We start from the raw sequence: 13921 nt of genomic DNA on the forward strand, positions 1-13921 counted from the left end.
TTGAGACAGAGTCTCAAGCTGTCGCCCTGGGTAGAGTGAGGTGGCGTCATAGCTCACAGCAACCTCAAACTCTTGGGCTTAAGCAATTCTCTTGCCTCAGCCTCCCAAGTAGCTGGGACTACAGGCGCCCACCACAATGCCCGGCTATTTTGTTGTTGTTGTCATTATTGTTTGGCAGACCCAGGCTGGGTTTGAACCCACCAGTTCCGGTGTATGTGGCTGGCACCCTAGCCTCTGAGCTATAGGCACTGACCCAGGAGTAAACTTCTTGGTGGCAGAGACCATCATATTCAGTCCTGCACCCACCCCTGGGATGGAGTGCTGTCGTATCTGGCAAATAAAAGGCACACTCTATTTCCCAAATGCATAAGAGCACACGAGTGCTTTCATCTTGTCCATCACTCTGGAGTCTCAAGACTGCCCAGAGATTGGACAGCACATGAGTATTAGCCTACATCCGCGTCGCACAAGGGAACAGACCGAAGAGCCTAAACCCTAACTATTTACTAGAGAGGGAGGCAGTTTGCTGCTATCACAGGTTGCCTGTGTTACCAAAAACAGAAAGAGAGAAGGAAACTGACTATGCTTCACACCTGAACACCGTGTGCTCAGAGCAGTTGGAGGGGTGGGCATTACTGTGCCAGCTTTCCAGACAGGAAGCTAAGGCCTGAGAGTGAGGCGCCTGCATGAGCTGCACAGAATCCAGACTGGCCCATGAGAAGCCAGTGCCCCCTCCATTTGTCCTGGACCACGTCACTTGGGCTCCTGCTCCTCCACTCACAGGCAACTGGTCAGCCAATCTCCTTTCCTGCCTGTGTGGGCGGCCACCCCCCCCCCCCACACTGTCCAGAGCCAGAGTTTCAAAGCCTTTTGCTTTGTGAATCACAAACCCTATGAATACTGTTTCCAGAAACATGCCTAAAGCACAACCACTCCAAGTTTTGGAGGGTTCCTGGTCTCCCCATTCCCCCAGGCCTCTGTGTCCCAGATAAGGACTCTGCTCTCAGAAGAGCTTTCTCTCCTCCTCTCCAAGGTCCCGGAAGGGGGTCTTCGCTCTGTGCACAGCCCCAGCATCCCCCAGCATGCACTGCTGTTTCAGATACCTCCACCATGAAGTAGCTGTTCCCTCGGGTTCCGTAGGTAAGTGCTGGCTTCTTCCGGCTGAGCCACAGATTATCTGAAATTACCACGTAGTCCACATTAGAGAAGAATCGGTTCTTTTCTTTTTCAACAAGTTCTTCCAGGGCAATGGAACCAGCCTCTTCCATCCCTTCAAGGATGAATTTGACATTCACAGGGAGATCCTGAATTAATGGAACAACAACAACAACAACAACAAAAATTACACAACTTGCTCATGCACATTTTAAGATCCAGGATTTATTTGTACATAACATAAATACGTTAAATATTATTTACACCCAGTGTGTGGATTTGTTTACATTCCCAACAGTTCTGCTTACAACAATGGAGTTTTAGCTGAGCCTGCAAAGGAGAATTCAGGGTCACACCCTGCACCTGCCCATCAATTTGATGTTATGATAAAGAGCTGGGGGGAAGGAATCCCTACAGGAAAGGCAAGTTTCCCCCTCAGAACCTACTGAGCTGCTACACACCCAGGCATTTCCCTCCTCCTCCCCAAAAGGAATTTGTCAAGAAAGGTTACTCGGTTACAAATCGCTTTTCTGTCCTCGTAATTTTGAGCATGTTGAAGGAGAACTCTTCCTTTGAAAGATTGCTTTAAGCCTCGGGATAACTTTTACTTCAAGTATCTGTTATTTTTCAGCAATGATTTCAATCTGCCTTTTAACTTGTTCAAAGGCTTTGATCTTGCAGCAAAATGGGACTTGAGTGTTTCTCTAGTTAATATTAGGGCTTGAAATAGCTCCTTTAAAATTTTTACAACATGCCTCTTTTTCCATTTGGTTTTGATCTTTTGTATCTATAATTTATAACTTTGTATCTTCCAGAGCTACATAAAGAGGAGAGGTCCAAGCATTTTCAAGAGCACAGCGCACAGGTGGGAGAGGTCGAGGAGTGACCAGATGCAGACAAATGGAACAGCATAGACTCGATCAGCTCTGAGGAGCGGCTTGACTCACTGCAGATTAACAAATGCAAAATGAGCACAGAAGTATGTATTAGAAAACAATTGCTGTAATAATTAAAATTAGAAGCCGGTCACCCAGTTGATAGGGGTACTTGGGGATTATGATTTGTTCAAATTACTTGCATGTCTGTGTCTTAGGAAGTTGGGCTAAAGTTCTGAAAACTTAATATTCAGAAGTTCTGTATTAACACTTACCTAGCAAACAATTGGTGAGAATTGGGAAATCTTGAGAATTCCCTGAGAACTCATTTAATAAAATATAAACCAATAGCTACAAAGTGTCAGAGGATGACTGTACGAGCAGCCAGGTGTGCACTTCGCTGTCCCCTGTTCCTCCACCCCCAAGGGACCCAGGTAGCCAAGGCACCTCTGGGCAGCTCATTTCTCTATGAAACACAGATATGAGGAAAATAATCCAGTGTGTGCCAAGTGCTCTCCAGGCAAGACAGGGAGAAAGGGAAGAATAACTGACCTTCGGGAGGGACCTGAGGCCACGAGTGCCTTTGTGATATTTCATTTAATCTCAACAAACTTTTGAGGTAGAAATTATCATTCCTAGTTCACAGATGAGGAACACAAGGCTCACGTTAACTGATTTGTCCAAGGGCAGTAAGCGTTTCTTACGTTGTGTTTGTGATTATGTCATCAGAGTTTAAATTAAAATGCAAAGCAGATTTTGGACTTTATGTGGGAATTAACTTATAAATGAATGCTCTGCACTGCTGAAAGAAAGAAGGAAGGAAGGAAAGAAGGAAGGAAAGAAGGAAGGAAACAGAAAAAGGAAGGAAAAGGAGGGAGAAAGGAAGGGAAGAGGGCAGTGCCTGTGGCTCAAAGGAGTAGGGCACCAGCCCCATATGCTGGAGGTGGAGGGTTCGAATGCAGCCCCAGCTCAAAACGGCAAAAAAAAAAAAAAAAAAAAAAAGGAAGAAAGGATAGAAGAAAGAGTAGGGAGAGAGAAGGAAATCAAAGCCACCTTGAATGTTTGGGGCTTATGTGGTGCAAGTGTCATGAGAAAGATTACCCTGGAGCAGCGAGTGGATCCACCCAGCAATCCAGCTGGATTTCTGGCACCTGCCCTTCTCAGTGAGATGAATGAGTTAGTTCAGAGCAGTTAACTTCCCTCTCATCTGCTCATGTCTCAGGAGGAAAAGTCCTGAGTGAAGAGCTGCTGGCCTCTGATGAAACAGCCACCAGGAAGAGCCACCCCCAAAGCTCAGGGCTGCTCTGAAGGGCAGGATTTGGGAGAGGCAATGCCAAAGATCCAAGCTGGGAAGCGTTGGGCTCAGTGGCGCCACTTTGTGGGTGTCCTCAGGAGGGTGTTAGGGACACACGCACTCCCGCTTTCCAGGCCCCAGGACAGGTGAGCTGGACACAGACAGGCTGAGCTTGGGTCTGGAGTGTCTTCTGCCTCACAAGGGGAGCGAGTGCCCAGAGAGGGCATTTGCTCCGGCGATGGTGCCATTCTCCTTTTTGCCCTTGAATGGCCCCATTTCCTCCTTCAACATCCAGTATTCAAAAGTGCTTCATTCAATTAAGTCACAAGCCTAAGATGAAGAGGAAGAACAGATTCTAGGGACACTTTCGAGTTTCATCCCCTAGAATCCTTCCGCGCCCCAAGGCTGGGACATTGAGGGGTCAGGTTTGGAGCTGGCCCTAAGTGCTGTGCTTTTCCCCACCCTCTGCAAAGCCAACACAATCCATTGTTATTGTAATGCCACATGGAGCACTGTTCATATTTGCTGCCACTAAAGACTTGTGTAAAATATCAAGCCTATGACGTAAGCATTGCCCACATTAGAATGCTTATCCAAATTGCACCTTGAGGAATGTTTAACAATGAACACCCATACGCTGGGTTTAAGCAGAAGAAAACAAGGTCCTGAGGAGCCTTTAGCTGAAGCCATGTCAGTGTGGACTGGGAGGTCGCCAGCACCAAGGAGATATGCACTCCCGGTCACCGTCATGCCTGGCACATGGCAGGACCTTCCCCAGGAAGAGCCTCAGAGTTGGAATGTGGGGATTGTCCTTCCCTTCTCATGCCACTTCCAGCCGGAAGCTGCCTCCTCTTCCTACAAGTTGCTCTGAACATAGAGCTGGCCTACTGGTGGTGGGGGAGGGCGTCTCCCTGACTAGCAGGTCACAGTGTCCCCTGAGTTGGGGGCGAGAGGGGTGACAGCAGAGGGCCAGCCTCTCCCACATCAAGGTCCTGGGGATCCAGATGGGCCCAAATGGAAGCATCAGATGGAAGCATCGGGAGCAAGCACAGTGTCAGTCAGAATGGGCCATTTTTACAGAAGAGGATCTGAGGCTCAGAGAGATTAAATCATTTGCCCGCAGCCACACAGGTAGATTCTGTTCTCTGATGGAGTCTCAACATGTCCATCATAAGGGAAAGGGTAATTTGAGAGGAAACCATCCTCATGAGAACACACTATGAAGCCCTTTAAAGACACTAACTTGATCCACCTGCACTGTCCTCTGGTGGCCGGAAAGCATCCCGGCCTCCCCTCCATGTCCCTGTTTGGACATTCTGGGTCCAGGCAGAATGTACGGGGAGTGCTGTCTTGATCATTGACCAAGTAGCTAAACACTTTGAGAAATGTATGTGTCTCTGTTAACAAAATCACAGTCTGTGATAAGAAGGGAAGGAAGACTTTTAAAAAGATGAGATAAAAATATAAATTAAAAAAGAAAAGACAAACCCCAGTAGTCAGTGTCTAAGCCCCAGGCATGTTTGGGTTTATTTCTTGGACTGGGCCTCACTTTGTGGCTCAGACTGGAGAGCAGTGATTCAGTCAGCTCACTTGGAATGTTCAAGTTCTTGGGCTGAAGCTGCCCTTCCACCCCTGCCTTCCAGGAAGCCAGGACTACGGCTGCACAGGCTCCTGGCTAGTTTTAAAATTCCTTTTAGAGATGGGGTCATGCTATGTTGCCCAGGCTGGTCTTAAACTCCTGGCCTTGGGCGGTGCCTGTGGCTCAAAGGAGTAGGGTGTGGCCCCCTATACCAGAGGTGGCGGGTTCAAACCCAGCCCGAGCCAAAAACTGCAAAAAAAAAAAAAAAAAATCCTGGCCTCAAGTGATCCTGCCAAAGTGGCAGGATTATAGACATGAACCATTGCCTCCTAGGCCTCGTCACATGTTTTGCTGTTTTGTTTTTTAATGTAGCTAACAGTGCAGGCTCAAATCTGGCCTCCAAGTATTAGCCTTGGGACTACCTGGGTTGCTCTGGGTAAGCACATCAACCTCCCAGCCTTCCTCTTCTCATCCGTAGAAGGGATGTAATTACAGCACCTCCAGAGAGTGCAGAAGGATGAGCGACATGCAGTTTGCTTGGGGCACATGAGCAGCTCAGAACACACCGCAGTGCCCCCAACCCCCTAAACACAACTCCCCAAAACCTACTTGCTCCAGGGCTTGGAAAGTGCTCACGGCATTGATCCAGGCTAAAACCGGGCCTTTGTTGTCTGTGGCTCCTCTTCCATAAAGTTTTCCTTTAAAAATGGGAGAAGAATTTTCAGAAAACCATGGTCACCTCTGCCAAGTTAAGTGAGTTAATAAACAAAGATGATGTTAGGAGTGCTAGTTTTAACAGTGCTTTCTGATCGTCCAAGCACAAGTCTTGCTATGAAGTTGCAGAGTATGATTTCTCCCATGCCCATGGTATGGTCATCATCTGGTCAGATAAAATCAGCTGATTTAAATAGACAGATTCCATCGGCCTTAACACACTGCTGGCTATTCACAAGTTACCCGGTAACATAGTTTCTGCATAAAATTGCCAGTCGACAATGTGTTGAGATGTTACAAACACTAAGTGATTCTACATTAGAAGCAGCTGAGAGATGAGGGGGGGGAAAGAATCAAATGGCGGAATTTGGGACAACTGGGAATTGAGACTGGAAGCCACGCACCAGGGATAGTCGCTATGGTAACACATTGTTGACCAGAAATTGGATGCAGAGACTACCCATGTTACTGAGTCACTCATGACCCATCAGCAAGGTGATACAGACATCAGCTGTCCTTTCCAAAGTTCATCAAAAGGACCCAAGGATTTCTCACAGAATGTCATGCATCATAGCCTCTCATTTTGAGATTTTACAACTAGCAGAATGGAAAAAAGATGTGTTTATCTTTATTAACCTTCCTTCTTATTTTCTTTATAAAATGTGAATGACATTTGGCATTCCTGAAAGGTAAAATGCATGACTTTCCCCTCACAATCCAGGAATACCCATCCAGGGGCAGAAAGGTTCACAGTTTCTCTCACAAGTGAAAGAAAAATCAGCCTCATTGCACCAATCAGTGGACTATGAGAACAGCATTTCTCTTCGTTCTTTGTTCTTTGTTCTTTTTTTTTTTTTGACAGAGTCTCACTCTGTCACCCCTGGCTAGAATACAGTGGCATTATTACAGCTCACTGCAACCTCCAACTCCTGGGCTCAAGCGATCCTCCTGCCTCAGCCTCCCTAGTAGTTGGGATTACAGGAGTGTGACACCACGCCTGACTAATTTTTCTATTTTTTGGTAGAGATGGGGTTTTGCTCTTGCTCAGACTGATCTTAAACTCCTGGCCTTAAGTGATCCACCTACCTCGACCCCCCAGAGTGCTAGGATTATAGATGTGAGCCACTGTGAGCCCTTGGCCCTCCCTCCATTCCTAACAATAGGACAAGACCTGGAGCCTGGACACACTGTCCTGTCCTCAATTCATAAGCTTGGAAGCAGGCCAGCCCCATCCCCGACAGACAAGGCGCCACCACACGGGCACCTCACTGACCATCCACCTCTGTCAATGTGTAAGGGTCTGTGAGCCACCCGTCCTCCCGGGCAGCAGGCTGCACATCTAGGTGGCCGTAGAAGCACACTGTGGCTTTCTTCGGGTCATTCCCCAGTTCAGCCAGGATGATGGGAGGAATTGGAAGGCTCTGACCATCAGGCAGCTGCAGAAAGATCATGGTCACAAAATGCCATACTGTCTTTCCAGGAAGTTCAGATGTGGCATTAGGAATCCTGTCCCCTCTGAGTCATTCCTGGGTCTTTAGAGAGCACTGTCTTCCTCTCTAAATAGAGTGTCAGGAGACACTACTTCTAACTAACATATAAAACATCATTAGAAGTAAAGTACTTCCTTAGATACGACTGACAGCAGAGTTAATTGTGCTCATCAATAAGAACTCAGATCTCAGCTGGCTTAAACTAGGAGGATAGAATCCTGGAGAGTCAGGCTGGTCCTGAGCTTAGTCAGGGCTGAGGTAGCCTGCACTGGAACTTTGATGACACTGTCCCTTCTGGTTCAGTGACAGCCATGGACGCAGTGCTTTCCATGGGCCCTTTGGGGAATCAAGGGAAAGGCCCGTCTGAGAGAGCTTTAAACCATGTGTGCAGGAATGAGCAGTGCTGGGGCTTCTGCAGTAAGCTGACACCCACCCACCCCGACTGGCTTCACGCTCCCAGCCCCCAGAGTCTGGGAGTGACTAGTCAGTGACACAGTCTCCTTTGAGACCAGGCATGATGTTCTATCCTCACGGGGAAGCAGGAGGTCGGGGTCTGGCTGGGGACCAGAGTAAGCCCTTCTCTTGCCACCACCAAAGGACAGCCTGTCTAATGTCCAAAGGTGGCTGCTCCTTGGGGTGAAGGGAGCCTGCCCAGTACCTGCTGAGAACCCAGGTCCACAGAGTCCACGCTGGCTCCCAGGCGCCGGAGCTTGTCTGCAGCCAGAGCCATCATTCTGAAGAGCTCCTGTCTGAACCGAGGCAGGGGTTGAACGGAGTCGCTCTCAATGGCCACCCATTCCTTAAGCGTCTAGGAAGAAAAGTAAGACAAGGATGAGCACCGTGGGGTCCCACAGCAACTCTGGGCAGGTGGTGGAGGGCAGGAGGCAAGGAGCACCCAGACACTCCTCAGCTGCTTAAGGACTGCCCAGACAGATGGCTGGAGGTTTAATCAAGAACTTGGAGGTCAGAGACACCTGGTCAGCACAGACAACTAGGCGGGGCGGGTTGGGGAAAGGGTCCTCTTGAAGACCTGGGCCTGTGTTCCCCCTGGGTCCACGAGGGTTACACAGAAAGGCAATTGTCCACTCGTTTTTTTTTTCTTTTACATATATATACTGTCATTGTTTGGGGTTTTTTTCATTTCAAATTAATATGAAGGTACACGTTTTTAGATTACATTGTTCTCACTTCCAAGTTAAAGTTCCAGTTGTAAGAGAGCCCCTCCCCCACTGTTTCTAATTATTAAGCACAGAGGGACAGCAGCTGGACTTCCAGCTGGGTGATGCTTTCTCTGGGGCTCCTGGGTTCCCACAAATGCCCCTGAGGGCTCCTGGCCATTACAGGTCACACCAATTTAACCCCACAGTGGCCTCAGCTGGGCTGCAGGCTCCCCTGACCTGCTCTGCACTTACACCTCTGGGCTGAGTGGGAGTGCAACTGGGCTTGAACTCAGCGCTGTGTGGGGACACCCTCGGTCCTGCTCCTGATCTGCTCATTACAGCTATGTGACCTGGAATGTATTCCTTAACCCCTCTTAGCTGAGTTTCCTCACCTTTACAAGAGAGTGGCACTCACTAACTATAGGGTTACGGTGAAATGAACTGAGATAATGTGTGTACACCACTTAGCACCGTGCTCGGCGCCCAGCAGATGTGTCTCCATGAATGCGGGCAGATACGGCGTCATGCACAGTCCCCTGTTGGAACCCGAGCTGCTCATAGGTATGGACTCTTCCTAACTCACTTGAGTTGGACCTCTCTACGCTGGTTGTGGTACTTTTATGTTTATTATAAAGGAATTTGTTTAACCTTAAGGAATATTGTGCTCTACAGAGCAGATGCTGCAGAATTCTCCCCAGGAATGGATTTGGGTCTGTTTGATGAAGTTAGAAAGAGGAGACATTTTGGCTGAAAGACCCCAATAGATGCTGGCCACTGTTATCTGAAATGACCATTACATACAGGACGCTGCTGGGGAGGCCCCGGCAGGGCCAGATGAGCCATGTGTCACCATCTGGACTTGTTTATTCACATACGAGACCTTCTGTTATAAAATTAGGAAACCGGATGCTCTCAAGACCATGGTGCCAGTCAAAGACTCTGTGTGTGAAGTGCACTTAGTAACGTACTCAGTAAAGTAGTGACTGTGAATTTGGTTCAGAATAAAAATGTTTTAAAAATATAACCACTTTAAGGAGATGTTGTGTGACTTTCTAACCTATGAGAAAGAATCTGTTTAATACATACTATGATGATTAATAACATTGCTGATACTTGCTTTTACTGTAAGAGTAAAAAAGTAACACAAAGAAAAAGGAGAAGCCGGTGCAGTGGCTCACGCACGTAATCCCAGCACTCTGGGAGGTTGAGGCATGTTCAAGATCAGCCTGAGCAGAAGTGATGTGTACTCCCAGCACTCTGGAAGGCTGAGGCAGGTCCAAGATCAGCCTGAACAGAAGCGAGACTCCCATCTCTACAAAAAATAGAAAAACTGAGGCAAGAGGATCGCTTGAGCCCAAATTGGAGGTTGCTGTGATCTATGACGCCACAGCACTCTACCCAAGGTGATAGCTTGAGACTCTGTCTCAAAAAAAAAAGAAAAGAAAAGAAAAGAAAGAAAGAAGAAGGAAGGAGAGAGGAAGAGCTCTTTGAAGGGATCTCCTTGCTGTTCTTTGGAATTGTTGACTTTCTGTAAATGAAAGCAAAATTGTTGATGTCTCATATGCTTCTCAGTTGATTGGCTTGAGTGACAAGTGATGGACCCTTTGGTCAAGCAGCATATTCAGCAGTCAGTCCCCAACATGCACCATTCCTCCACCCCCTACTAACTCTAGCCTATTCTCTTTCTTTTTTTTTTTTTTTTTTGAGACAGAGCCTCAAGCTGTCCCCCTGGGTAGAGTGCCGTGGCATTACAGCTCACAGCAACCTCCAACTCCTGGGCTCCAGCGAGTCTCCTGCCTCCGCCTCCCAAGTAGCTGGGATTACAGGCGCCCGCCACAACGCCCGGCTATTTTTTGGTTGCAGCCGTCATTGTTGTTTGGCGGGTCCGGGCTGGGGATTCGAACCCGCCACCTTAGGTGTATGTGGCTGGCGCCTTAGCCGGTTGCGCTATAGGCGCCGAGCCACTCTAGCCTATTCTATAAACTCCTCTCAGGTTTCAAAAATTCCTTACGTCAAGTTTTGTACCTTTAATGGGAAACACGAAGGTTTACATCTAATTGCTGGCACGATAATATTGCTAAGATTGGTCTGTTGATCCAATAGACATATATTAAATGCCCATGATGTGCCAGGCAGGGTGTGGGGGGCTCAGGATACAAAGCTCAGTGAGACCCCTGGGAGGCCCCCGGCTGGTGAGCACAAACTCCCCATCAGTGTGTGGTGGGACTTGTGGTGAGGACCAGATGCCCTGGAGGGGACAAGAGAGCTGAGTTGGGGGCAGTAGCTTCAAGAATGTGGAACGGTGAGCTCCTGCCCTCTCCCTCTCCCCCCTTCCCTCTCCCTCCCCCTGTCCTCCCCCTGTCCTCCCCCTGTCCTCCCCTCCACGTGCACAGGTGACTCACAAAGTGCTAAGGATTATGAAGGAGGAGAACAATGTCTCCACTGAACTCTACAGAGCTCCTTGGCTCCCAGCTCTGCCAAGACCTCACCGGAGCAGGCGGCAATGTTCACAGGTGACCTGACCGGCCGGAGTAGACACAGAGTTTGCTGATCTCAATGGACATCCCTGGAGCTAATGTGCTGGGAGTTCAGAGAGCACCTTCCTAGGCCGCGTGGCTGAAGGAGTCCCTTCATGCATCTAATGACTTGCTGATTTAAACCCCATTTCCAAGCAAATAATCATTTCCCAGATACGATACCCAGGGGCATGAGGTGAGCCCTGCATGTGCAGCTCCTCCTACCTGGACAAACTCGTCCTGATGGTCGTGGATGTGTTGGAAGACCTTCTCCAGCAGCTCCGCAGGCCGGGAGGCCGAGAACATCCCTCCCTCTAGCAACAGCAGCAGAGCCAGGACAGAGGAAGCCTGTGAATGGGTGACATGGGGAACAGTTTCAAATACACTCCAGTTTTTGGACTTTGTACCTTTTGCATACTTCAAACAAGGTTGTTATCCACTATAACTGCTTTAAGTCAGTCAAAACAAAATAACCCAAGGTGGTAGATCTGTAATGGAAATGGTTTTTCTGGGGCGGTACCTGTGGCTCAGTGAGTAGGGCCCTGGCCCCATATACTGAGGGTGGCGGGTTCGAACCCAACCCTGGCCAAACTGCAACAAAAAACAGCTGGGTGTTGTAGCAGGCGCCTTGTTGTCCCAGCTACTCAAGAGGCTGAGGCAAGAGAATTGCCTAAGCCCAAGAGCTGGAGGTTGCTGTGAACTGTGACATCACAGCACTTTGGTGACAAAGTGAGACTCTGTCTCTAAAAAAAAAAAAAGAAAGAAAGAAATGGTTTTTCTTTTGCTACTCCCCCCCCCCCAAAACCCTTCAGTTTCAATGCTAAAGAATCTTAATAAGACAGAAACCAGGTCTTTTCTTTTTTTTTTGGAACAGAGTCCTACTCAGTCACTGATACCGAAATTTCGCTCTTCAGTAGGTCCTTGGTCTTGGGGATTTGAAGAATGAACCCATGGACCACAGATCAGTGCTAAGATAGGAGTTTTATTAGACGTTAGAAAGAAAGGGCAGCACCTGTGACTCAAAAGAGTAGGGCGCCGGCCCTATATGCCAGAGGTGGTGGGTTCAAACTCAGCCCCGGCCAAAACAGCAAAAAAAAAAAAAAAAGTTAGAAAGGAATACAGAAGAAGTAAAAAGCACTAGAGCTTCCGGAAGGGGGAAAGAACTGAAGGAACTCCCTTGGGAGTCTTGAGTGGGCTCTTTCATCTAGGGGTCTACACAGTCTAGAGGATCCCTCCAGGCCGGCAGTTGGTAAATAATGAGTACATTAGCAAATGAATGAATGAAGTTCCTCCTCCCCTAGGGCAAGGTTATCAGGTCCTTTACCGGCTTTGTCCCTGAGAAGAGATTAGGGTGTGTGCTCCTACCCAAAAAACCATCACAGGCTGCTTTGTTCATGATCTTATCAGAGCCCAGAGGGTGTGTCCCGAAAAAGGCCTCTGCTTGTACCTGGAAATGGGGGTCTGACCTCTGATCTCACCTGGGCCTAGAGAATGGGGGTCTCCCTGTCTAGCCCTGAGTGGTGGAATCCTGTGTCATCACCATGGGTAGAGTGCTGTCACGTCCTAGCTTACAGTAACTGCCAACTCTTCAGCTCATGGGATCCTCCTGCCTCAATCTCCCAAGTAGCTGGGACTACAGGTGCCCACCACAATACCTGGCTAGGTTTTCTGCTATTTTTAGGTCTTGATTTTGCTCAGGCTGATCTTGAACTCCTGAGCTTAAGCAATCCACCCACCTTGGCCTCCCAGAGTGCTGGGATTACACGCACGAGCCACTGTGCCCAGCTGAAACCAAGTCTTTTTTTTTTTTTTTGCGGAGACAAAGTCTCACTCTATTGCCCTGGGTAGAGTACTGTTGCATCACAGCTCACAGCAACTTCTAGCTCTTGGGCTTAGGCAATTCTCTTGCCTCAGCCTCCCGAGTAGCTGGGAGTATGTGGCTATTTTTTTGGTGCAGTTTGGCCGGGGCCGGGTATGAACCCCCCACCCTCGGTATATGGGGCCGGTGCCCTACTCACTGAGCCACAGGTGCCGCCCTTAAACCAAGTCTTTAACGCACTTCCGTTTTGTCCTTGGATGCTAAATGTCCTGGACCACTCGGGCCAGGGCATCCCAGGTGTGCAGGGCATTGTTTGGAAGAGAGAAATGTGAGGTGAAACCAGAAGCGAACACAGAAAGAGTCTCTGAGGGATTAACCCCTTTATCAGGAAAGGCCATCTGTGAGGAACACGTGTGCAGTGTGTGGGGTTTCTTTCCACCAGCTCTTGAAATGTGAGTACTTTTAAAAGAAATAAGGAAACAGAAACTTGCACACTACGCTGTGACAGATGACCAAGTGACCGAAAAGTATCTGGAGCCCCTGGTGACGTCTAGCACCGGCTAGGCCCCGCCCCTCTCCGCGCTCCCTGCCACCTCGCTGGCCACCCCGGGCTGTCTGTGACAGTCCTGCGGCCCTGTCCCCTCCTCCTCGCTCTTCCTCTGACCCCAGGCCTGTACAGGGCACAGTGTCACCTCCCCATACCTGGGGTAACTCTCTGTCCCCTGGACCAGTGAGGAGGTGCCAATAATGACACTGCAGCAAACTAAGCAAGAGACTCCGCCTGGGAGACACCAGACCTGGCGACCAGGGACGTGAAAGTTTACAGGGACAGGAAGTAGGCTGGGGCAGGGGGGCAGACAGGAGCCATGTTCTAAAACTGATTGTGGTACTACTGTGAATGTACTAAAAATCGTTGAATTGCACACTTTAAATGATATTGCAATAAAGTCATTATAAAAATGATGGTCACAAATATCACCACTTATTCGACAATAGAAATGTACATGGTTGAGTATGAGAAGGATGAACAGGAAGGTGAGTAGGAGTTAAAATCCAGGCCAACTCCAGCGCATTAAGAACTTGTCCAGCAGGTGGCGCAGGAGAGCTGCCGGCGCTCTCCCTCCAGCCCGGACACCGCAGGTGCAGCTGGGCCCTGGCTGCGTGTGGGTCAGACTCCCTTGGCGCGGGGACTGAGCTCAGGGTGCCCAGGTAGGCGTCAGTGCAGGCTCTTAGCAACTGGCCAATCAAGATTAACATTGAAGCTTTAATTTTTCCTTCAGAAGATGTCCATTAAGAAAATTATTTGGGGCTCGGCGCCT

General features: G+C 48.8%; 1 protein-coding gene across 2 annotated transcripts in view; it reads right to left on the reverse strand.

Moving 5' to 3' along the window:
- CNDP1 (carnosine dipeptidase 1) overlaps positions 1 to 13921 on the reverse strand; it is a 33774-nt gene that overhangs the window by 11258 nt on the left and 8595 nt on the right. For both annotated transcript variants that reach the window (XM_012804296.2, XM_023512408.1), the window contains exons 2-6: positions 11009 to 11131; positions 7766 to 7915; positions 6891 to 7053; positions 5513 to 5601; positions 1104 to 1304 (exon numbers count right to left, since the gene is read on the reverse strand). In XM_012804296.2, the coding sequence (XP_012659750.1) occupies positions 1104 to 1304; positions 5513 to 5601; positions 6891 to 7053; positions 7766 to 7915; positions 11009 to 11131 (726 nt within the window). The remainder of the gene's footprint in view (positions 1 to 1103; positions 1305 to 5512; positions 5602 to 6890; positions 7054 to 7765; positions 7916 to 11008; positions 11132 to 13921) is intronic.

This window comes from Otolemur garnettii, unplaced genomic scaffold, assembly GCF_000181295.1.
Source record: "Otolemur garnettii isolate 467f Iridium unplaced genomic scaffold, OtoGar3 scaffold00027, whole genome shotgun sequence".
NCBI lineage: Eukaryota > Metazoa > Chordata > Mammalia > Primates > Galagidae > Otolemur > Otolemur garnettii.